Consider the following 24,732-nt stretch of genomic DNA (forward strand, 5'->3'; position numbering starts at 1 on the left):
CCCGTGACGTCTTCCTATCGACTCTCAAACGGGAGGGCGAGGGAGGAAGCAGGCCGCCCCAGCACCTGGGGCCAGACCCCCGCGAAGCCCTTGTAACCTCAGGGCCCCCGCCTGGGGCAGCTCTGTCTGCCCCTTCTCCCACAGGCCAGAGGGAAAGCGTGGATGGCGAGGGGAACCCCAAGCACCGTAGTCCTAACACCATCACGAGACCCCGGCCAAGCCGGTGCGGCTTCCCAGGAGGCTGGGGACGGCGGAGCTGTCCTCGATCGATGAGACGGCATCCCCGGCTGCCTTCCAAGCTTGCAGGGGAAGAAGATGAGGACTAAGCGCCGGATCTGGGGCCTAAGGAGCGAGTTCAAATCCGGCTGCCACTCAGGACTCTGGTCCCCAGGCAGAAGCAGCGCCTCCTCAGGCCTTTCTCGTAAGAGGACGACTTGGTCCCTGGACCCCCAGATCCCAAGGCTGCGGAGCCCGGCTAGAGCTCAGCTGGGCACGCGCCCTTCCTCCAACGACTCCCTGAGGATTCCCAACGCCCCCTCCTCTGTGAAAAGGACGCAGCAGCCGGGGCAGCCTCTTCTGGGCCGGGGCCACGGCCAAGCACAGTTTCGTCGAGGATCCACATGTAGAGCCCGAATGCCCCGGGACAGAGGAATCCGGGGCCATAAGAAGGGGCCCGCGGAGGGACGGCCAGCCCAGCACGGGGGCTCCAGAGAGCACCCTCCCTCCCACGAGGAGCGACAAGCCATTCCCAGGGCTGCCCTGTCTTGGGCCTGAGAGGAGAGGCGGGAAGCGGCTGCCTCCAGCTGCGGAGCGGCCAGGCCGGCCGGCCCGGAGAAGCCGAGAATGCCAGGGCAGCCTGGGAGGGTCCCGGGAGGCTTCCCTGCTGTTGGCGTGCTGGCTTCTCGGGGAAGGGCAAGCCACGGTGAGCGGGGCCGGGCGTGCCGAAGGCTCAGGTGGGGCAGGACGGGGGAGAGCGCGAGGGCGGCTCATCCCGGGGACTCTCCCACTAGAAGGCTCACATTTTCTGAGACGCTGGCAAGATCTGGCCAATGAGCAACTGCCAAATGAGACTCACAGGGGGCGCTTCCTGCAAAGACTCGGGGCCAGCTTCCGGGGCAGCCCGGGCTCAGCTCAGGGCACAGAGGGCCACCAGTTACCGACAAGTTCCCGGGCTGCCCAATGTGGAGAGGAGCTTGTGACTGTTGGCTTGCTTATTTTGGGGCCCTCCCCTTCCGCCTTGGAATCAATATGCATGTCGGGTCCAAGGCAGGGCCATTTTTGGTTTGAAAATCCAACATTTACTGGAGTGTTTGGTACAAAAGTTTCCAGGCATAACACGTAGATGACGAATCAATGAAAAAGTCACTTGGCACACACGTCTACTCTAAAAGAGTGGTTGAAATGCTCGTCTAGATGGCCACGGCTCTCGGGTGCTCAGCCCGGCATCCTCCTATCCATAGTGGGTGCCGCCATAACTACTCAACTCAGTAACGTAAGCCCTTTTGACAGCAGCGCATCCATAAGGCCAGACGGAGCTATGGCCTTCAGTCATCATCTTTAGGACAATAGTTTAAGGCGGGCAGGGGTCATCGGCAGGCCCCGGGCCGGTGTTGCTGAGCTTTAGCATGATACCTGGGAAGGCCGCTGGCCCAACCCAATCAGTGAGGAGCCAAAGTGTTCAGGATCTTGGAGATGAGCTCATAGTACCTTTCACAAGAGTAGCCCCGCCCCTCCCCCCCGCCCCCCTGGGATCTTTTCTGGGGTCCTCGCTGCTGCCCTCAGCTAACGGCTGTTTCTTCCAGACGTTGGCATGCCGGGAAAAGGCATTCTGTTCACAGACAATAATGGAAGGTGGATGCGGGCCGACACAAAACAAGGAGAAAACGCCTCTCAATGATTTCAAAAGTGGTGCAAAGCGAAGCCTATTTGGGGGCAAGTCAAATTCTGTTTCCTGGGCTGTGTTGACGCTGCTCAATGTTTCCAAATAGTCTGTTTCCATTTTCTGCCAAGGGCTACCATGCAGTCACTGACCAGCTAACCTTCCACCTAAGAGCCTCCCTCTAGGAAGCCAGTTCTAAAAGCAGAGAGAGCTAGGAAAGGGCTCAAGGCACGCGTAATGAGCTCCTGGGCCTGCCTTACTCCCCAAGGACCCCCTTGGTCAGACTGGGGGGTCAAGTGACTTGCCCAGGGTCACCCAGCCAGGAGGTGTGTCTGAGGCCACATTGGAACCCAGGACCTCCCATCTTCAGGCCTGGCTCTCCATCCACTGAGCCCCCAGCTGCCCCCCCCCCATCTGACATTTTAACAATTAAAATGAACTTACCTGAAGAAATCTTGTTATCAATTCAATTCCTTCAGAGTCTAGCCTAGAAAGAACAACAAACAGGATCAAGTTTTAACTTTTTGCCTTATTGCCAGAACATTCACGAGCCCCGCGCTGCGCTGTGCCCGCCTGGTGCCTCTCAGCCCGGGGGTCGGCTCTGTTGGTCCACAAGGAATGGTCTGAAAAGGTGGCTGTGTGCCGGGAGAGCCAATCCCAGGGAAAAGGGCGCGCGAGCACACCCCACAGGAGGGACTTGGCTCGGGCCCTCCCGGAGCCTCGGACCAGCGCTTCGCCACTGGTAAGCACGAGGATGCCACCAGCATACAGGGAAGGACCCCGCTCCTTGGCCTCGCCTCCCGCCTAGGCCTCCCGCGGGCCAAACCCAGCCTGCAGAGCCCAGGACGCCTTCAGCTCCTCCAGCGCGCCTCAGACGGGGCTCCACAGACAAGCAGCCGGAAGTCCCGCTAGCAATCTACACAGGGTAGCCATGGAGCTCCTTCCCTGGGGATGGGGGGGGGGGGGGGGCGCTCGCTGGGTCAGCAATCGCTCTCTTGCGGGTCCTCCCATTGCTTGAGAATAGAAGCGGCCCCCTCGCAGAGGGACTGTTCTGGGCGCAGTTCTGGGAAGGAGGCCGAGATCAGGGCGCGGGGGGAGACGTGGGAATCGCGGCAAACAGGTCCAGAAACCTCTCCACGTGCCAACTGAGCGCCCAGGGCCGGGCATCCGCCTCCGCGAGGCCTCACAAAGAACCAAACATGCCAAGCCCCGCAGACAGAGGAGGCCCATCGACTGGGCTCCCGGGACAGGGCTGTGCAGGACCGCGGAGGACTGGCATGAGCCGAGGGGGATGCAGTGAGCAGAGCGAGGGGAGGCAACAGATGACACAAAATAGCTGAAAACACTGCAAAATCAGCAAGAAAAAGCCGGACCCCAAAGGAGAGCTCTGAGAAGACACACCTGCAAAGAGGCAGGGCCTGCCAGATCTAAATACTGGTATTTTGTGAATTTTTCTTTTTAAGAAGAAATTCATGGGGGGGGGGGGGGTGCAGAAAGGGATAGAAGGAAATACAAGCAATGTAAATGCAAAAACGAGCCGTAAGATTTAGAAACAAGTTTTTGTTGTCATTAAATGTTCTCTTTTTAAGTTTTCTGCCCTGAAAGGAATCTTGGCGCCAGACTGCTTTGAAAAAGGACATTTCTCTTATTTCTCTTGGAATGATTTCCATCCGATTTCTGAGGGTGCGAAGCATGTTCAGAATTCTCCAAAGGACTGTTTCAAAGCTTGATGACCTCCGAGCTGAAACGGTATGCGCTGGGCCAGTCCTTTATGCAAGAGCCAACAGAGCAGGGCCTCCCCGCGGTGCCAACCCTCCAAGACAGGGCCCGGGCATCGGCGAAGGGTCTCGGGGGTCCGGCTGCCTTTCCTGGGGTTGGGAGGGGCTGGTTCTGGAGGCCGTAACTTACGAAGCCCTGACGCTATGGAAACGGAATGGGATCCACAACCAAGCGGAGCGCCCGAGAAAGGCGCCAAGCGGGTGAAAAAGCTGGACCGTGAATCCGACTGTGCACAAGGCGGGCTGAGAGCAGAGGCTGATCCTGAGCCACAGGATCCTTTGGGGGCTCTGTGTCTGCAAATCTCGGAAAACCCCGAATCAGGAGATCACAGGGCGGCCCGAGAGCAGCAAACCTCTTTCCAGGGATAGCTTCTGCTAGAGAAGCGGGGACTGCAGGGCCAGGAGGGAGACCGAGGCAGACGACAGCCCACTCGATGGGCTCGAGCAGGCTTCCCAAAGGGACGAGGACAGAGCTGCTGAGGCGATGGGGCAGCAGCCTCTGTGGAAAGCAGCCAGGCCATCTGCTCTCCGCTTTAGACACCGACTAAGTACTCCACAAGTGGCTCAGCCTATCACGGCCCCTCAAGGGCCCTTGTCCTGGGCCTGGGCAAGTGCATGCTAAGGCTCACATGAAGCACAAAGATCGCACAATCTTTACTGACAGAACAAATACAAGTACCTGGGTGCATGATTGATTAGAGGCTGCGGCTTGTATTTAGGAAAGTTGTAGTTCTTGAAGTCATCGTTTGAAGAAACGCCCGGCCAAGTTTCTTGAGATGGCGTTCCTGGGTTTTGAAAGAGTACACACACAGTTAATACCATCAGAATGCCCGGGCCACCCAGGTGTATTAGAACTAAGGCAGAAGTGCTAAAAAAAAAGAAATGGGGGGGGGGGGGCGCACTCAGGGAGGCGTTAACAGACCGCCCGGTCTTGGCTCGTTTTAGCTCCCTTGTTACAACACAAGCGCTCCTTTCTGTAAAGATGGCGGAGGAGGATAGTGCTAGCTACCATCAGGCAGAGAAGGAAAAAAAGAGAGCCGCTGTCCAAACATAAAAGCAGGGCCCAGCCCCGGCACCAGGAAATCAGTAGGATGTGAGGGCGGGCAGGCGCTTCGCAAAGGTGATTGCATCCCCGGGAACAGTGACTCGGGTCAGTGCGTTGCTAAGGCTATGGTGGGCTCCTCCAGCAAAGGGGCCATTTCTGCAGTTTGACCGAGCTGGAAAGGAAGCTGGATGCCTGCTGCCCAAGCGTCAGGCGAGATAAGAGAGGAGAGGCTCAGCACAGGTATAACTAGACGGGGTTGAATTTTGTTTTACAATCATCAAAACATTTTTAAAATTTATTTCACCAAATTACACGTAAAAAGAGTTCTTAACATTTGAAAAAGAATTTTGGATCTCGAATTCTCAGACTCTCTCCCTATAGCTACTCCTGACTGAGATGGCAAACAATGGCAAATGATCCCACAGATTTTATATGTGCAATCACGTGAATCATACTTTCCATAATAATCCTTTTATGGAAGAAACTCAAACCAAAAAAATCAAATTAATGAAAAACATTGGCTTTGATCTGGATTCAGATTCCGTCCATTCTTTTTCTGGAAGCAGATGGCATTTTTTATCACGAGTCCTTGGGGATTGTTTTGTATCCGTGTATTGTACGGTAATCCCGCCATGCTGTACAACGTTCTCCTGGTTCTGCTCATTTCACTCTGCTTCAGTCAGTTCATGCAAGTCTCTGCAGGCTTTTCCGAGCCGCCCTACTCATCATTTCTTACAGCATAATAGATGAGCACAACCATTACAATCATATACCGTAACTGACTCAGCTGTGCCTCGGTTGATGGGCATCCGTCACTTTCTAAATCTCTGCCCCCTCAAAGAGCTGACGGAGAGGTTTTTGTACATACATAGATGTCCTTCCCATTTTTGTTTCAATCTCTGGGATACAAACCTAGTACGAGTCAAAGGGTATGTGCTGTTATCTGGGCATAGGTCCAAATGGCTCCCCAGAATGGCTGAATCAGGTCACAATTTCCCCAACAGTGCAAAAGAGTCTCAGTTTTCCCACAGTCCCTCCAAGTTTTGTCATTTTCCTTTTCTGTCATAGTAGCCAATCGGACAGGAGTGGGGTAGGATCTCAGAGTTTTAATTTGCATCCCTCTAATAAATAGTGATTTGGAGCACTTTTTATATGTGACTATAGAAAGCTTGACCATTTATCAACTGGAGAATGATTTGTATTCTCATATATCTGACTCACTTCGGTTATTTGAAAAATGAGGCCCTTACTAGTGAGACTTATTTTGGGGCACCATTATGATTACTGAATATTACTCTTGGTCCTATTTTTCCCTGTTTAGTTCTGACCACCCCATCCCCCAATTTGCCCTCTTTTCTATCAGTCCCACCCCCTTAACCCTCCAGGAGGGTAAGACAGATTTGTATACCCAGTTGATTGTGTGTACTCTTTCTCCACTGAACCATTTCTCTCCTCCCACCTCTCCTGTCTTCTCCCTCCACTAACAGGGATTAATTTTTCAAGCACAAACACATCTCAAAGCCCATCTCCTGAACTAGAAAGGATTCACATTACAGAATAAGGCGGAATGTGCTCAGAGGAAGGCAACCAAGGTGGTGCTGGAATTCAAAACCAAATCACATGAAGACAACTTGATGGATTAAGGGCGCTAAATCCGGAGAAGAGGAGATCATGTAGGCTTCAGCATTTGAAGGGTTGCCACATGCCCCACCAGACACTTGGCTTCGACTCCAGGCCAGAACTAAGGCCCAGTGGAGTGATGGTAAGGGAGACAGATTTCAATTTAATATTAAAGAAAACTTTCTTGAGTCTAAGAGCTGCTCTCAAATGAAAGTTCTGCTCTGGTAGCTAGTGAGTTCTTCAACATGAAAAAGATTTAAGCAGAGGCTGGAAGATCACGCACTAGCAATTCTGAAGAGAATTTACAATTTAGGGATTTTCTCCAAGGTTGGATCACCTTTGAGCTCTCTTTGAACCTCCATACCGATACTTGGCAGATGGTTAATAAATATTTCCTGAACCAAATCATTACAGGAAATGCTTCTCTCTCTGGGAGAGGAGAGACACGTGGGAGATGAAGATGATGTCAAAACAAGACAGAACAACAACGTTAAGAATGCGCTCAGCCAACCTTTTCAAAGCAGGCAATACGCAGGTGCAGAGAGGAAAACGACCCTTACCGAGAAGTCGAAAGATGAGGTGTAATTCATCCTCCACAGTAGAACCTGGGAAAAGGGGTCTTCCTGATGCCATTTCAAAAAATATGCAGCCAACACCCCTTTACAGTGTGCAGTGGGGGAAAAAGAGAGAGAAATCAATTGACACAAGATAAAGCATCACACACAGTCTTTGCTTTCAAATAACTATCTGGGAATTTTAATTTTTATCTGCTATCTGCTAGAAGATCTCCTGCCCAAACTGGTCACACTTGCCTGGTGGGCATTTGGCTCACTTGCTTGCATTCCTTCCTCGTGCCTCTGGACATATCATTCACCCTACATAAGTCCTCCTCTGCCTCCTCTCCACTAACCTATAAAGCAGCCTTCCCTACCCTTGCTCTGGAATACCATCCCTTTCCAAACACTTGACTCTGCAAGTCACAGTATTCTGACCCCAAGGATGGTCACTCGACGAATCTGTTTTGCTTAATTTTTTTCCTTTAAGTGCTTGTCCTGGGTATCTTGTGGTTGTCCATTTTTTTTTTAAAGATTTGTATTGCTCCAGTTTGTTTTTACAGCACCCTTATTGTCCTCTTCGTCCCTCCTTACCCAAGAAGGCCGTCTCTCACAACTAGAGACCCGACCTCAAAGGAATCTGCATCCTACTGAGAACAAACAGCCAAATAATGATGTGATTTCAAATAACTGTCCAAGGCAAGATAAAAGAGCTTAAAAGTCAGAGGGTTAGTTTATTTCATTCAGTGACTACTGCAGACAAAGAGTTTTAGAGAAGCTTTGAGGAGGGAGAAATCCCTCGAGGCTGGCTCATCCAGGAAGACGCGCGGTCCCGAGGGAGGCACAGGAACGGGCAGGTTATTAGAGATCGTGAAGCATGCCACGTGGGCTCGCCATGAGCAAATGCTCTGTGGCAGGAGAGGAAGGGGTATTTTCAAAGGGGAGCGCATGGAGCCAAAGGCTCACTTAAAGAAACAACCAGAAACAAGCGTCAGAAGCTGAGCTCAGTCCAAGGGGAGAGGACACATGGGCTTGTGAGTAGAGGCACAAGGGAACGGCATAAAATTTCCCCCAAGTGATCCCTGATGCTACCGAGTGTTCCCCACTGAAGCACACAGAGCGTGGAGGGGAGATGTCAAAGGCTGCATAGAGCAGCAGATCCAGGACGATCCCTTGGAGCCAGGCTCCATTCGGACAGGCTGAAGAAGGGAGTCGGGCGTGCAAGAGCACACTTTAAGGTGGGCCAAACACGCCTCAGGACCTCCCCAGATCCATGCAGGAGGGCTTCTTCTGCCCGCTTTGTGGCTCAGGAAGAGGCTCCTGTGCTGACAGGCGTGCCACGGGGCATGGTCAGGTGGAGAGTGGAGCCAGGGAAGGGGGCTTCAGGAGAGGCGGGAGAACGCCGAAGCGGTCCCACAGGGAATTTCGGAGTGGGCCTGGAGGACGGCACTTGTTAGTCTCTTCTGGGAGACAGATGAGAGGGTGGTCGGAGATGGGTAACATCACAATCGCATCTTGTTTGGGTCTGAAGAGGAGCTGCGGTGCAATGGCTCAGAGCCCTCTGGGGGCCGCCAGAGAGCAGCCGCGGCCTGGGACTAGCCTCTAAGATATGGGCTCTCTAGCCGTTCAGCGATACTTTGTGGTGCAGATAAGGGAGGGATGGCCATTTGGTGAACAAGAAGGCTTCTCTCGCGAGAAAGGTTTTGGGGGTTACAGAGTAGAATTCATTAGTGAACAGGGAACCCCTTACAAATACTTACTTTCCCTTTGTATGATTTTTAAGAGTTATAATAAATACGTTTTTCTTAATAACCAGCCTGAAAAGATTTTTCCACAATGCCTGGCGGCCATATTTCCAAGGGAAACTCGAGAGCCTGTCTACTCCTGACACAAATATTGGCCCCATCAATATGCCAATTATTAAAAGGGCCCGCACCCGTGTCAGCAGCTAGCCTTCAACACCCAGAACCCGAGTGACGGGCTCAGGGGCCCTCAAGCGGGGCTGTGAGACAACAGGCCGCTGCGTGGAGGGCTCCCTAGAAGTCACGGACAACCACAGCCCAAGGGCACGAGCCTGCCACGGCGCCCGCACACTCACCACATATCGATCTGCGTCGAGTACTCGGAGGAGCCCAAGAGCACGTCAGGCGGCCGGTACCAAAGCGTGACGACTTCATTGGAGTAGGTCTTTGTGGGAACTGACTTGGCTCTCGCTAGTCCTTTACGGAAAAATAAAACATGTAAGAAACACAGAACTGGTGATCCCTGCCCACCCCACCCACTTCCTAGCTCGCAGCCCTGGTTTCAAAAAGGAGCGTCTTTGGATCACTCCTTTGTACCTACTCAAAACTTGCCAGAACCTCCTTGACAAAGAAGGTGAAACATGCCAACTCCTTCCTTCCACATTTAATGAAGATTCTCATTGCTTTGAAGCATCCCCCAAATGTCCACTTCAAAATTACTTCCTAGATGAGATTATTATTATACCCTAAAAACAACAATTAAATAGGGACACCTCGATTTGATGTGCTATTTTTTCTTTTCTTTTCTTTTCTTTTCTTTTTTTTTTAACTCTTACCTTCCGCCTTAGAATCAATGCTGTGTATTGGTTCCAAGGCAGAAGAGTGGTAAGGGCTAGGCAATGGGGGTTAAGTGACTTGCCCAGGGTCACCCAGCTGGGAAGTGTCTGAAATCGGCTATGAAATTAGGATCTCCCATCTCCAGGTTGGGTTCTCTATCCACGGAGAGACTGAGCTGCCCCTCTGATGTGCTATTTTCATAAGTCTGTTTTCTCTTCTCAGCCAATTTTAAATTTCTTTTGCTGGACTCTTTAAGATGATCAATTCACCAACCACTATCGGTATAAAAGAAGCTTCCAAGTCACTCCAATAACCTCTGAGTAGCAATACCAAAGAATTCCCTGTTAGGACAGCCACAAAGAGTAAATTGTAGAAGCTGGTACAGAGTGGACTTGGTCGGAAAACAAGGCCATTGGTTTTGCGGGGTACGGGGGGGGGGGGGGGGGGGGGGGCGGGGCGGGGCGCGGCGGCACGGGGACGGCCTCCACAGCGCTCCGTGTCAGGAGGAGCTCCCCGAGGCTCGAGGGAGCCAGTGGAGTTCAGGTGAGCTTGAGGCCGACGGGGCCCAATCTGCCCATCAGGAGAGTCCCTTTGGCAGGTAAGGAAGGCCGAGATGGAGGCGGCTGGCCAACTTTGTGGGAAGCAGAGAAAAGGCACCTGCTTGCTCAGGCAGGGGCAGGAACAAGCCAGGGAGGGCTAGAAGAATGGTGAGTTGACAAAATAGGTCACTCTGGAAGCAGAGGAGGTTGGAGGAAATAGAAACAAAATGGTGAGTCTGGTTTAAAGTGTCTCATATTCAGCCAGCAATGTAGGACTGAAGCACAAGGGAGAGAATAAGGCTGGGCAGAGAGATGGTATGAATAAATAAAAATAAATCAATAACAGGTGCAAGAAAGAAACTTAGACAAGAACACTGATTTAACAACTCACAATAAAGAACATAAAGAGAACTTTACTAATAAAGTAAAACTTCGAACTGAAGAGAACCAAACCTTCCTGGGAAAAAGCAGCTGATGTGCAAAAACAGAGGGGCAAAAAAGAAAAAGGAAAGGCTTCATCTACACACAAATGGTGACAATAGCTCTTTCTGGGGTGGCAAAGAACTGAGAACTGAGGGATGCCCCTCAATTGGGGAATGGCTGAACAAGGTTTGGTGCACAAGAATAAAGGAATATTCTTAGGCTGTAAGAAATGACAAGCAGGATGCTTTCAGAGAAACCTGGGAAGACTTCCTTGAAATGACGCAAAGTGAAGTGAGCAGAACCAGGAGAACAGTGTACACTGCAACAGCAACACTGTTATGGATGACTGATCAACAGCAAAAGACTAAGCAACTCTGATCAATAGAATGACCCAAACTCCAAGGCACTGATGAGGATGAAAAATGTTGTCCTCCTCAAACAGGGATTCCCCCTGCCATTCCTTTACTTTTCTTCCTTCTCTGTTTTTTAACAAGGATAATGTAGAAATGTTTTGCATGACTTCTTAGGTATAATGGGCATATTACTTGCCTTTTTCAATGAGTGGGAAAGGAAGAGAATTTGCAACTGAAAATAAAAATGAAAAATAAAATAAAAAAAGTGTACTGTGGGTAGAGAGCACAAAAGAATATTGTATGAACCATTTATAGTATCTCTGTGGATACCATGAAGGTATAGCATAATTGGTAGAGAAATAAAGTTTCTTCATTACTTAGTTTAAAAGAGAAAGAATAGAAGCACAGGAGAAATAAGGTGTGTTTTTTTTTTGAAAGGGGCTATCAAAGGGCCATGAAATCACAAATTAGAGGCTTTCTGACTAAGTTAAATTGTGTAAGGTTAAAAAAAAAGGGCAAAAAGACTTAAAATGTGCTTACATACAAAAACATTTCTCATACCTGACCTTGATGTAAGCCTCATTCATGTCCTGTGATGAAAATTTCAAAGTGGCTAAAAACAAGTAGGACATTAAGTTCTTTCAGAGAAGAGGAAGAAAAAGAAGAAACAATCACTTGTTTAAGTTGTTGACAAAGCAAGGCGGAGATAACTGCCGCTTCTTTAAACGAATTTGATAAAGGTGGGTCCTGTGAAGAAGGCCCAGTCTGAGAGACAAGAGTTCAGATGCTAAAATCTACACATTCTCCCATCACCGAGGAAGGCTTGAGTGTGAGTGTGAAGTGAGTAGGTGGGAGCAAGGTGTTCCATTCAAACTCTTCCTTCCCAGTTCATAATGGGAACTGTGGCACCGGTGCTGGGATCAACGAAAGTCACAACGTCAGACTCGCCTAAATCTAGATTAATTTTTACATGACTCTAGTGTTATTCAAGCAATTTCCAAATACTTCAGATGAAAGCTACTGAGTTCGGGAAGAAGATTCGGAACAGTTTTTCAACTTGATCCAGAAAGAACAGGTAAATTGCAAACAGTTGGAAATCTGAGATCTTACTGGCTGTGTGTGTTTGTATGTACATGTCCACACTGGTAACTCCTTATAATAAATGGCCAGGATGGTAAGTAATTTCCCCTGGTAATCCATTTCAACTTCTCTAAAGTTTACTTAGGAAAAGAAATATTTTTTGTCCATAAAAGCAACTCCTGGGGGTCAATTACTGTACCAGACTGCCCGGAATTTTTCAATTCAGTAAACACTGGGTGCCTATGACACATCCATGCAAGGCCCTGACGGAAACAGTTTACTTAACCCAATGGCATACATATGACAATCAAAGGATAGGAAGCAGTCAGTACCTCCTTCCTATTCTCTTTTCTCCAGAATTAAAAGGGCTAAATTATGCCCATGACGATAGCCAGTCCTTGCTGGTGGCCTCTGAGACAATCAAGACTGTTTTAGATTTTTATGTAAAGGGAGAGGAGAGTCTATCTGACATATTCTGAGGCCTGGCGTTAGAGGGATTTTGGTGGCTGGCCTGGAGACAGGAGATACCACTTTGGAAAGAGGATGCTGAAAACAACATTTTCTTAACAATATCCTTTCAAAAAGGTTTGGTGGTCCTTGCTGTCTGCTTTCATTCCTCCCCAAATCCTTCTAATCGATTCTTAGTTGGGAACTTGGAACAATGGAAGTGGGGGTGGGGGGGAGAAGGGGAAGAAATCGGGATCAAGAAATAAAAATAAGTTAGGGTTAATTATTTAATTTTAATAATGCCTGAATACAAAAGGTGCAGTCTATGCAGGCAGATCTAAATAGAATGAATTTTTCTTTGTTGTCTGAATCATGTGTGCTCCATTTCCTTTATAAAGGAGAAAATAAGAAATTAACTATACCTTTCAAATGACCAAGGGATGGCTACAAAGAAGACTTAGCTCTACTCTTGACTCACCGTGAATACTAACCAGTTAATCAGCTGTTAAGTCTGACTGCTACCTCTCAATTTATCAAATTAGTGAATGCCCACAACTAATTAAAAATAGAAGAATACTTAAATTTTTACTAGGAAATTTTTTGGAATAAAATTTAAGCCCTGATAGGGAAAAACCACCCCAGTAATACATAAGCTGTTAGTTTTTTTTTAATTACATAGCTCTTTTAGAATAGTAAAGAGCATCATTCTGAGAAGAATGAACTTAAAATGATCATTCCTGAAGCTTCTACACCACCACATTCTAAATTCCTAAGGGGCAGCTAGATAGAGCACCAGGCCTGGTGTCAAGAGGACTTGGGTTCAAATCTGGTCTCAGATGCTTCCTGGCTGTGTGTGACCCTGGGTAAGTCACTTAACCTCAATTGCCTAGGCCTTGCCATTCTTTTGTCTTAGAACTGATACTAAGAAAGAGGGTAATTTTTTTTTCAAAGTCACTGTTGTTTGATTTTCAAGATGTTCTCTTATTTATTCTAGTCACTAGAATTACACAATCACCCGAGTTTAACAAAAAATAGTCATGAGATCCTAGACTACTGATCTAAAGCTAAGCCTTTTCAGAGCAAGAAGAAGATACTGAATTTTACTTTATTTTCACTCTTGAATTCTTATTCATTAAGAGACAAAAAGTGAGTAAGCAGCTTGCAATGTCAATGATGGCACAGAAAGCTAAGTGTTGCGGAGTGGCAGGCAAACAAAACCCTTTTGGAGCAGTCAACACAAAACACTGTTCTAGGTTACAGAACACATTTCTCCCTGCCATGGCCATGCCTAAGATCCTAACTGTCAAATAGCCTATATTTCTGGTAACAAGAAAACCACTAACTAATGACTGTTCCTTTAGGCTACAATCTAACCACTCTTAAAATATTTATATTTTATGTTTCATACCAAAGTCTGCTAGCTTTAATTCTCCTTTCTCATTAATGAGGAGGTTCTGTGGTTTCAGGTCCCGATGAAGCACCTTCCTTCTGTGGCAATAGGCCAACCCACGAAGAATCTGGTATAAAAAAAGCTAAAAAACAAAAAGAAAACATACCTATATCCACAAACACACACAGTTCAGATCAACAGAAATCAGTCTTCCGGACAAACAGATATTCCTTTGATTAAACAATTAAGCTTAAAGCAATCAGATGGTCTTGTATAAGGAAAACTCACATCAGGGACCAAAAAGCAATTGGCTTTGTCTGCTCTCAAATTCATCATGTTGTTCCTTTTGGTTTCGCGCATATTCGTAAAGCAGATGATATTAGACAGCATTTCAACATACAAGAACAGGCATTTTAAATACTTAAGCACTTGCTCTTGGTCATGAGATAGAATTTTAAATTGTTAAGTTATACTGGGTTAAGCTACACAAACTCCCCGTAGCCTGTTCTGAGATCAACTTTGTTAAAATAGGTCTGGGTCAAGGAGGCCTCTGGGTCAGAACGGGGGTTGTGAGGGCGCCCCCAAGAGGTCACAAGAACAGAAGCAAGGGCACGATGGAAAATGAGGTTCTTAATTATAATGTCTAAGTACGTTCTATAAAGAAGCTGATGCAACACAGAGCTCAAAGGCTATATAACATGTCATTATCCTCTAAGGCAGAAAAGTTTAGAAAAGGCTTACTTTAAAATTACCATCCTCACCGACCTTTCTGCTAAGAGAAACAAAGGCGCGGTTGCGAGACTTTGCCCTCCTCCTCCTCCATACACAGCAATCCAATGCAACAAACATTTAATACTTCAGTTGGGCTAGAAGCACAAAGACAAACCGGTCTAGCCCTCAAAGAGCTTCAATTCTATGAAGGAGAAGGGTAAAATATAACAGGTAGATGGGGAGACAAAGGGAGATGCAGAGGAGGGGCAGGAGAAGACGGAAGGGAAGAAGAAGAGAGGAATGAGGGGAAGGAGACTAAGAGAGGGAGAGAGGCTGACTGACCACGGCAGACAAGTGAGAGGAGGAGGAACAGGTCACAGTGAAGTCTCTGGGAGTCTGGGAGAGGGTAAGAGATGAGCAAAGGTGCCCTCTGATTTGGGCCTTAAAGAAAAAACAAGGATTCACTAGGTAAAGGTGAGGGCATTTCCAGGCCTAGGGCAGGGTATGTGCATGAGCGAGGAGCGGACTGAGAGCCCAAACGGCCCTGCTTTTTGGCAGGCATGCAGAATTCAGGGCAGAATCAAATAAGGATGGAAAGGGAGGGAGGAGGCAGCCTGCAGAAAGCCTTCCATGACGGTCTAAGGAATTTGTAGCTTTTTACTTTGGTGATGGGAAACTTTGGTGATGGAGGAGATTTCAGCAGGCCAGTGACATAATCTGTGCTTTAGGAATGGAGGCTCTGTGGAGAGCAAACTGGACATGGGCAAAGACTGGAGGAAGGTCAGGAGACCAATCAGGAGGCTAATATGAGTCTGGAGAAGATGATGAGAACCTGAACGAATAGAACAGCCCTGAAAATCAAAATAAGATTAAGAATATAGGATGCTGTGAAGGGACGAGGGACAAAATAACTTGTCACAAGCTCAACTGACCCTTGAAGGTGGTGCCTTCAACGGAAATAAGGCAGCCTGGAAGAGGAGGAATAATTTAAGAACATAAAAGGTGCCACCTATTTGTATAAACAATCTCTTAACAAATAATGGTCTTGGGTTGGTCCATACAAATTTTAAGTCATTTTGATCCAAGCTGTTTTATTTTTTTAAACCCTTACCTTCCACCTTAGAATCAATTCACAAAGACTAGGAAATGGGGGTGAAGTGACTTGTCCAGGGTCACACAGCTAGGAGGTGTCTGAGGCCAGATGTGAACCCAGGACATCCTGTCTCTAGGCCTGGCTCTCCATCCACTAAGCCGCCCAGCTGCCCCTGATCTGAGGCTTTTTTTAAAAGAATAATCAATTTCTTCCACTAGCTTCATCACTCTTTCCTGAGTTTGCACTGCATTAGTTACTGTACCAAACAGTACATCACACAGTGTTCCTTTCATCCTCAGATTTACAGAACAAAACAGAGATGGGTTCGATGTCTGAGTGACATTTCCTTCTAACTATATATAGAGACTAGAGGTGAAGTTTAAATGAAATCGCTTACATGCTGATCATACCACTGTAGCTATCCTTACATAACAGATTTAATTCTGACAAACAGATATAATTGCGGGGTGGAGGGGGAGAGGGTGGGGGTAACTGACTCATCTGTTGATGCGCCGGGGGAGCTCATCTTTTAAAGGATTACTTCAGTGAAATTAAATTAGGCTTGCTCCACCCTCCTCCGGCCCTTTTATTTATTTATTTTTAACATTCATTTCATCAAATAAATGAAAAAAAAATCAATATGAAGGTAGTGATGAAAGGAAAAGAGCTTCACTTTTAACAGGTTCATCAGGTTAGAAACAGTGTTCCTATGTGCTCATTCCGCTCACCTTTACATTATGCATGCTCATGATGTTGCCACAGTCATCCATGTACTGCTTTAAGTCTTTGTCCTACAAGAACAAAGTATCAGAATTTAGTACATAGCACAAAACGTTTAAGGTCCAAGTTCTTTCTAAATACTTCATTTAAAATATAATGAACTACTAAAAAGTTTTTGTAGAAACAAAACCAATGCAACCAAAATTAGAAGGGAAGTAACAAATTGGGAAACAATCTTCATAACAAAAACCTCTGACAAAGGTCTAATTACTCAAGTTTATAAAGAGCCAAAACAATTGTATAAAAAATAAAGCCATTCTCCAATTGAAAAATGAGCAAGGGACATGAATAGGCAGTTTTCAGTTAAATAAATCAAAGCTATTAATGAGCACATGAAAAAGTGTTCTAAATCTCTGATAATCAGAGAGATGCAAATCAAAACAACTCTGAGGTATCACCTCACACCTAGCAGATTGGCTAACATAACAGCAAAGGAAAGTAATGAATGCTGGAGGGGATGTGGCAAAGTGGGGACATTAATGCATTGCTGGTGGAGTTGTGAACTGATCCAGCCATTCTGGAGGGCAATTTGGAACTATGCCCAAAGGGTGAGAAAAGACTGTCTGCCCTTTGACCCAGCCATAGCACTGCTGGGTCTGTACCCCAAAGAGATAATGGACAAAAAGACTTGTACAAGAATATTCATAGCTGCGCTCTTTGTGGTGGCCAAAAATTGGAAACGGGGGGGGGATGCCCTTCAATTGAAGAATGGCTGAACAAATTGTGGTATATGTTGGTGATGGAATACTATTGTGCTAAAAGGAATAATGAACTGGAGGAATTCCATGGAGACTGGAACAACCTCCAGGAAGGGATGCAGAGCGAAAGGAGCAGAACCAGGAGAACAATGTACACAGAGCCTGATACACTGTGGTACAATCGAATGTAATGGACTTCTCCATTAGTGGCAATGCAGTGATCCTCAACAACCTAGAGGGATCTATGAGAAAGAACACTATCCACATTCAGAGGAAAAATAGTGGGAGTAAAAACACCAAAGAAAAACAACTGCTTGACTACATGGGCTGAGGGGGATACGATTGAGGATGTAGACTCTAAATGGACATCCCAGTGCAAACATAAACAGAGTGGAAATAGGTTCTGATCAGGGACAAATGTAATGCCCAGTGGAGCTGCACGTGGGCTAAGGGAAGGATGGAGCTAGGGGAGGGAGGGATAGAATATGATTCTTGTGACCAAGGAATAATGTTCTAAATTGACTAAATAAAATAAATGAATAAATAAATAAAATATAGTGAACTGCCCTTGTAAGAATAAAGCTGGGTCTGAGATTTCTACGAATCGGCTCAGCACCTGGGAAGGGAATATTTCTAAAACCCACATTATCACACTAATCTTCCATTAGAATTGCGGGGTTTTCTACTCAGTTCAATAGACTCCAAATCCAAACTCAGCCTACTCTTTGTAGTCTCAGTTCCCTTCTTTGTCTTCCCAAATGCTTATGTGTTTCTCTCAATGATCTGTCCGGGCACAAACACACATTACCTGCTACAGCTCCCTATTCTTCAAGGCAAGTATGCTAAGCCCTTTTCCCTGTCCTTGATCTTATGGGCAGTCTGTTGAAACCTAATGACCAATTATCAAAGTAACATTTAAAAATAACTAGAAGTTAGAGAAACCAAATTCATGAAGCCCCTGAACCGATCTACTGAATTCTTGGGGAAACTACGAGCCGCAGATGAAGAATCCCTGCTCCAAGTTGATCATCACCTCATTAATTCTTTTCTAAGCAAGACCCCCAAAGAATAGACATTTCAGTGATGAATTTGCTAGCACTCTACAATTCCTTTTTCCTATAAACTTTCACTATATCTAACTTGTCAATTCTAATGTTGGGCAGGCATCATTCATTTCCCTCAAATCCATTTAAAGTGTTGAGCAAAGTCTATGCCATCCAATCCCACAATAACTCAAACTCTCCACCTTCAACTAGATCCGCCCTCTTTGTCTTTAGTTGACACACTTAAATCCTAATGGCTATTCCAAATCTTTTCTACTATGACAATCATCTCTTGACCTTCCAATTATGAGTATGTGATCAACTACTAATCAACTCTCTCAACCTTTCTCCTATCTACCTCAGCCTCGATCTTCTCCTTTCCAAGGGGAATTCTTCTATCTGGATTTGGGGCCCGTCCCTCCCCACTTCCTCTGGGACCCTGCTCCACCAACTCTCTTCTTCCATTTCGGTATCTTCAGTCTCCCTGGGCAACTGCCCCTCTCTTATCTTCTGACAAATACACTTATGGCTATTCTGCCCTCAGGACTCCATCCTACAGTCAAACTGTTCCTCATTTTTATCCTGTCTATCTTGTTAAAGCCTAGCTAAAATACTCCTAAGCCAGAAGTCACCTTCATATGCTTCGGGAGCATTTTATTTTTACCTCTTGTGGTATTATTTAAAGTGTCCACCTCTGACCTGCTATCACTCAGATTCAGTTCCATCTTTCTCCTACTTACTGGCAGACTGGAAACGGTGGCACTCCTGCTTCTTAAGGTCAGTCTAATTTTTTTATATATCTCTGTAATCCTGGGGACTGGCATTCCAGGTGCTCAATGAGTAGTGTTGACATAAATTATTCCAAGTTCGCTAGTTCAAAAGGGCAAGGTGGGGGGGGGGGGGGGAGAGGGGAAAGGGGGGAGTGGTAGCTGGGTGGCTCACTGGATTGAGAGCCAGGCCTAGAGACAGGAGGTCCTAGGTTCAAATCTGGCCTCAGACACATCCCAGCTGTGTGACCCTGGGCAAGTCACTTGACCCCCATCACCTAGCCCTTACCACTCTTCTGCCTTGGAACCAATACACAGTATTGACTCCAAGACAAAAAAGGCAGGGCAGGAAAGGATCTAGAAAAATGAAGGTTCCCTCCAAGTCATCTGAGTAACTCTAGCCCTTTGATCTGAACTCTTCCTGTTCTAGTCCTTTATGGCTCTAGGCTAAAGTTGGCCTCTAAGCCATAAGTGGATTTTCTGCTATAGGGTTACCTGATTATCTTGGATTCTCTGGGTCCCCTGCCACTACTTCCCTACAAATGCTCTGGATCCTCCCTCCTCATGCTACCCAGGAGGGCCAAAACATCGGGAATAAGACTAAATCTCCAAGGTCTTCACCTCCTCACCCCATGTCCACTCATCCACCTTTGGTAATCTGACTCCGGCTTCCACTATGCCAATGAAATCATTCTCTTGAGGGCTAATCTTGAAGGCAATCTCCTAAAAGCCAAATCCAGGGCTACCATTTTTTAAAATGTCTTATTTTCTTATCTACCTCTCCATGACAGCACTGTTGACTATTCCTCTTCTGGAAATTTCTCCTACCATGGCTTCTACTCAGCTCTACACTTTCAACTGTCTTTGTCACCTTCTAAGCCCCCCCGCCCCCCCCATGGAAGTTCCGTGAAAGACTAGACTAGGTCTTGGTTCTTTCTTCTGCTTTCCATTCTTTATTCCTCAGAAATCTCAGTCATTCCCATGGCTTAAATGATCAATTTGATTCAATATTTAATTCTCGCCTACTCTATGTAAGCACTACGCCAGGCCCTGGGAATGCAAAGTCTACACCAAAATGCCACAGTTCCTGTCCTCACTGAAGTGAAATTCTACGCAAAGAATGAGGCTTCTCTACACAGAAGACTCAAAAATCTTTACTACCAACTTGCTCTATCTCCAGTACTCTTAAACCTATCCCATTCCAAATGGAAACTCCTCATTTGTATTCCAAATGCTACTTTCTATCTGACTTTCTCTAATCCTCTTGTTTCTCTTTCATTTAGGTATGAACTCCACTTTTAGGATTCCTTCCTTCCAATATCTAATCCCTCCCCAAATCCCATTATTCCAACTCTATGGCCAATAAGCACTTCGGAAGAGTCTCCGGGCCTTTTCCATAGCCATCGCCATTCACTTCATTCAGATGAGCGCGTCTCGCTTCCCATCTGAATTCATGGCCTTGCAGCTCTGCTCTAACCCATCTCCTGTTGGTCTAATCGTCCTAAAGCACCGCCTTAGCTTGAATTGAATGCCTTCTCCAATCCGGCCCAGACTGTCCTTTCCAGACTGCCTACTATTTCCTTCGTAAGGGTTCCATCCTCTAGTCAAACTGTTCCTCAATCCAGCTCACCTTGTGAAGGCCCAGCTAAAATACCACTAAGCCGGAAGTCACCTTCACCAAGCCTTTCTTTTTTACCTCTCGGTTCTCTGGCTAACTGTCTGTTTTCTCCTTCAGAGCAGGTGACGTACCTTCTTTATATTTGCATCCCCCGCCCCCCATTCTCCAAGGCTGACGTATGAGAGCTTCTTTTCCTAGGTAATACACTTGGTAGTGGAATAAAAGTCACCAAGACATATCCAAATTCAATTCACTTTTAAGTTTGGAGGATAACAATTGCTGTGATTTAGTTGTGTATTCAACCCAAAACTTGGCCACGTCCCAAGCAGGTGAGGCCATAACTCTCGTGGGCATCTGTAACAAACTGTACCAGCAGCTGGGATAGAGGGTGAAACTCAAAGGGGAGGGCTTATTTAGCGCCACAGGATTGTGGGCCTCGAAGGGTATCTCCACGTTCCTTCCGGCCGAGAGACTTAGAACCGTAATCTCCTGGCTCCGAGTTCCCACGGGGTACGTCAGACTGTAACGAAGTTTTCTTTCTATTATTCATATTACAACAGAAAGTGAGCAATTCTATACTTGAAACTAGAATTTATTCTCAATTATAATGAACTTTTTTTTGGTGGGGGAGTAGATATACATAAGTAAAATGGAAAGGAGTAAAAACACCTCGAGGACATCCCATTCCTGCCAGCCCACATCTACATTCATAATGGCACAGAAATAAGTTAAAGGTAATAATACAGTAAGCACGGTTCTGAGAATGTTCATTTCTAACCATTAACAAAGCCAACATAAAACCAAAATACCATTGGGGGTTAATGCTCACCAAGCACTCAGAGATCTGTCCTCTCACGGCCACTGCTCCATTGTTGGAGAGTTCTTTGACAAAGGCACACTCTCTTTGCAGGGAGGCAGCATATCGGATTTATATTGGCCCCCACCTCCACCCCCCAGGATGGACTTAACTGTTCGATGACAATGTGTGAGACCTTTTTTCTTATGTAATTCACTTGGAAGTAGAACAGAAGTAGAATAAAATGAAAAAAATAATGCTTACCAAGTACTCAAAGACTAGAGTCAAGGATTTGTCTGTGTGAACGATGTCATGTAATGTAACAATATTGGCATGCTTTAGGTCCTTTAATAATGAAACTAGGAAAAAGAAAATAAATAAATTGAATTAAAATCTGAGGGATTAAATTTATCTATAAACTACCAGTATGCTATTAGAAATGAATTAAAAATCAAATTTAATTGAAGTGAGTACAGTAGCCTCTTTCTTCTTTGAAACTTCTAACTTTTATCTAAGCATCAAGTCTAAGGTAGAAGAGCTACAAGGTCTAGTTAATTAGGGTTAAGTAACTTGCCCAGGATCACTCAGTAGGGGGTGTCTGAGGCCAGATCTGCACCCAGGTCCTTCAGACTCTAGGCCTGGTGCTCTATCGACTGAGCGACCTTGCTGCCCCACCTTCTAATCTTTAAAAAGCAACTCTGCCTAAATAGAAAGATTTTTACTTCATCACAGTACAATCCCACAAACAAGAAGGCTCTTGTGTAGTTGTGGAATAAATTTGCAAACTACATAGTCATAAGGTTTAATAAAATATGCTTGACATTTGCTCTTTTTCAAGGCTTGGACTATTCCCTTTTCAGATGTTTACTCTTTTTGCATCTTTGAGCCCCTCTCATTCACAAATGATGAAGTTAGAGCAGCCCAGTCCTAAGAAACCTTCCCCAAGACTCTCTTATTCTTATACATGTGACCATCCTACCTTCTCTTATGGCTGTGCACGGAGCTCCCTCTTCATGTTCCAAGCGGATCTCCTTTAATGCTACCAAGTTCTCGGTCAGTTTACTTCTTCCTTTATATACAGTTGCATAGGTTCCCTAGTATCACAGTTGAAAAGACAATATCATACCAAGAAAACCCACGATGTTCTATCTATGCCACAGAGATAGGAAAAGGCCTCTGCCACAGTGTCTCGCTGTATTGCATCCTCTACAGAAAACACCAGTGGGATGCCCTTTTGTTTTCCCAAAAAGGCACCAAGAAGCTTGTGTGCCAGATGCCTGGCTTCTGTATCTTCTGCATTCTACAGTAACTGTCCGTTTCCATCAAACATTTGGTCCAGGAGCTTTGGAGCTCTGAGTCTCCTTCTCTCTGCTCTCTGGAGTTGCCACCAATTCGGGGCTTTGGAATCTTCCTTTGGGTTACTGGCCACAACAGGCAGGTACTGCTGAACTTGACTGACCTCGGCAGAAAGATCCAGGTAGAGCATGGTCCATGTCTTAGTTTTATGACTTGATTAAACAGTAACTGTCTAGCTCCCAATGATGTCTGCTCTGATCATGCAGGATACCACTTTAAACCCTTGAGGATTTGGATTTATACTATTTGCTGTTCTTCCCATGCTAGTATACAGAGTTCTTAGCCTAGAAGTCCTAGTTCAACTAAAGGGAATTGGAACTTTTGAGATAATACTTATTTCTAAGTCAGCAGTATTTTGAAATTTCAGCAAAAATCATTATGAGAGCAATAATCACCTCCCCACTGCCCATTCTGGGGTCTATTTTACAACATTAAACGTCTTCTCAATAAAAACGACATCATATTTTTAAGTCATGAAGTAGATGTTATCTAGCAAAAGAAAGGCAAGAGAAGTTCTTTTAACGAAGAGGGATTTCTTTTTTTAGGCAGATAAAAAAAATAGTAAGCTAATAGGATTTTTTTCTTTTACAATATACTTGGATGGCCAACTAGAATAATTTACTCATCAATGTGACATACAGTATCACCTTAAAGAATGAAAAATGTGAAGATCTAAATATAAAGCAAAAATTGGAGCTGAACTAGGAACAACACTTATTGTCTGAGATTATTTTTGAAAAATCTGTCTAGGTATCTATAGAAATGCAGAATCACAGGAAATCAAGAAGGGTTATAAAGTGATTCATATGGGTAAGTTATGATACTTGTATTGTGAAGTATGCTTTTTAATGCAAAAAATGATCACAGAAAAGAAAAAATTTGTGTTCATTCCTCACCTCTCCAAGCTTTTCCAATTTGATATAGGTCTCCATTTTCCCAAATCCAATCTCCGACTACAATTAAAGCAGAAACACAAATTTCAACATTTCTTCTTAAAATGTCATATTCTCTGCATCTTCTGATATTGTTATCAGAATTAATGAGTTAATTAATGCGTACTACAGTCTGGTCCAATTTCATTTGGTGGACAGCTATTTACAAGATTAAATTCGACCAGCATGGAAGTGGTTGAATCAAAACAAAAGAATTTCACTGATAAAATGTCATCCTACATTTTACATAAAATGGTGCCTAACCAATATCTAGAGTAAAGACAAAATTATATATCTTCGAGGGACTGCAGTTTTCAAGATAATGAGGTCTTTGCAAAGACAAGTGCCCAACACTGCTGCTTTGATTATGATGTGGATTACAAGGAAAACTTTTCCTCCTGCCTTCCCCACTATTCCTTACTATGAGGAACAACAAAAAGGAAAAGTACTACAATGTTCATACCAAAAGCTACGGAACTTAATCACTAATGAAAAATCATACTCAGATGCTGCACAGAAAATGGTAGGTGAAGAACAAGAAAAAGCAATGTGTATGAATTACATGGAAAGAATCCACAAGCTTTCAAAAACCCTTTACCTTTTCTCCCCTTTCTTCTTCTTGGTCCAATTTTTTTCAAATGTTCTGATCTAGGAAAGGGGGTATCTATACATACTCTTGATTGGGCAGGTATAGGCTAGAGATTCACTACTTAAGAGAAATCCAAAGATGCTAATATGGAAAGTTTCAAACAGACAGAAAAAGAAAGGACATCTATAGAGCTGGAGGAGTCCTACAGAAAATGTGGAAAGAGAAAACATGAGGCTAGAGAAGAAAAGAAAAAGACTCACATATCCTAATGGCAACATGGAATTATCCAGGAGTGACTATGATTCTATGGGGTAAAAGAAGGATGATGGGGGACAAGGAGGTAGTGTGAGAGAGCTCCTGAAATACAAGAGATCATTATTCAGCAACTGCTCATGGTGAATAAAAGAGGCACTGGGGGTTATCTGTGAAGGGAGCCAGTTAAGAGATCTTTGTGGTGCTGTTTTCTTTATATAGAAATAAAGGAGCCAGAGAGGAAATAACTGTTCCTTAAAACTGTAATTTTGTTTCTCAAAGGAACATAAACCAGGCCAGGCTGTCAATGTCATCAGCAGTAATCTCTTTGGTCAGGAATAATATAGCATCATCTTTGGAGGATGAAGAATTCTTTTCTTGAATAGCCAGTATAATGCAAGACAAAGCTT

The 24,732-nt window shown here is 45.4% G+C and overlaps 1 protein-coding gene across 5 annotated transcripts in view; it reads right to left on the reverse strand.

Moving 5' to 3' along the window:
• Nucleotides 1-24,732, reverse strand: part of CDK17 (cyclin dependent kinase 17) — a 138,036-nt gene that overhangs the window by 5,439 nt on the left and 107,865 nt on the right. For all 5 annotated transcript variants that reach the window (XM_001364494.4, XM_016425732.2, XM_007503241.3 and 2 more), the window contains 9 exons: nt 23,446-23,502; nt 22,173-22,287; nt 21,458-21,552; nt 16,220-16,282; nt 13,706-13,829; nt 8,975-9,095; nt 6,883-6,980; nt 4,337-4,442; nt 2,324-2,366 (listed from right to left, as the gene is read on the reverse strand). In XM_001364494.4, coding sequence (XP_001364531.1) covers nt 2,324-2,366; nt 4,337-4,442; nt 6,883-6,980; nt 8,975-9,095; nt 13,706-13,829; nt 16,220-16,282; nt 21,458-21,552; nt 22,173-22,287; nt 23,446-23,502 — 822 coding nt within the window. The remainder of the gene's footprint in view (nt 1-2,323; nt 2,367-4,336; nt 4,443-6,882; nt 6,981-8,974; nt 9,096-13,705; nt 13,830-16,219; nt 16,283-21,457; nt 21,553-22,172; nt 22,288-23,445; nt 23,503-24,732) is intronic.

The sequence above is a fragment of the Monodelphis domestica genome, chromosome 5, assembly GCF_027887165.1.
Source record: "Monodelphis domestica isolate mMonDom1 chromosome 5, mMonDom1.pri, whole genome shotgun sequence".
Classification (NCBI taxonomy): Eukaryota; Metazoa; Chordata; class Mammalia; order Didelphimorphia; family Didelphidae; genus Monodelphis; species Monodelphis domestica.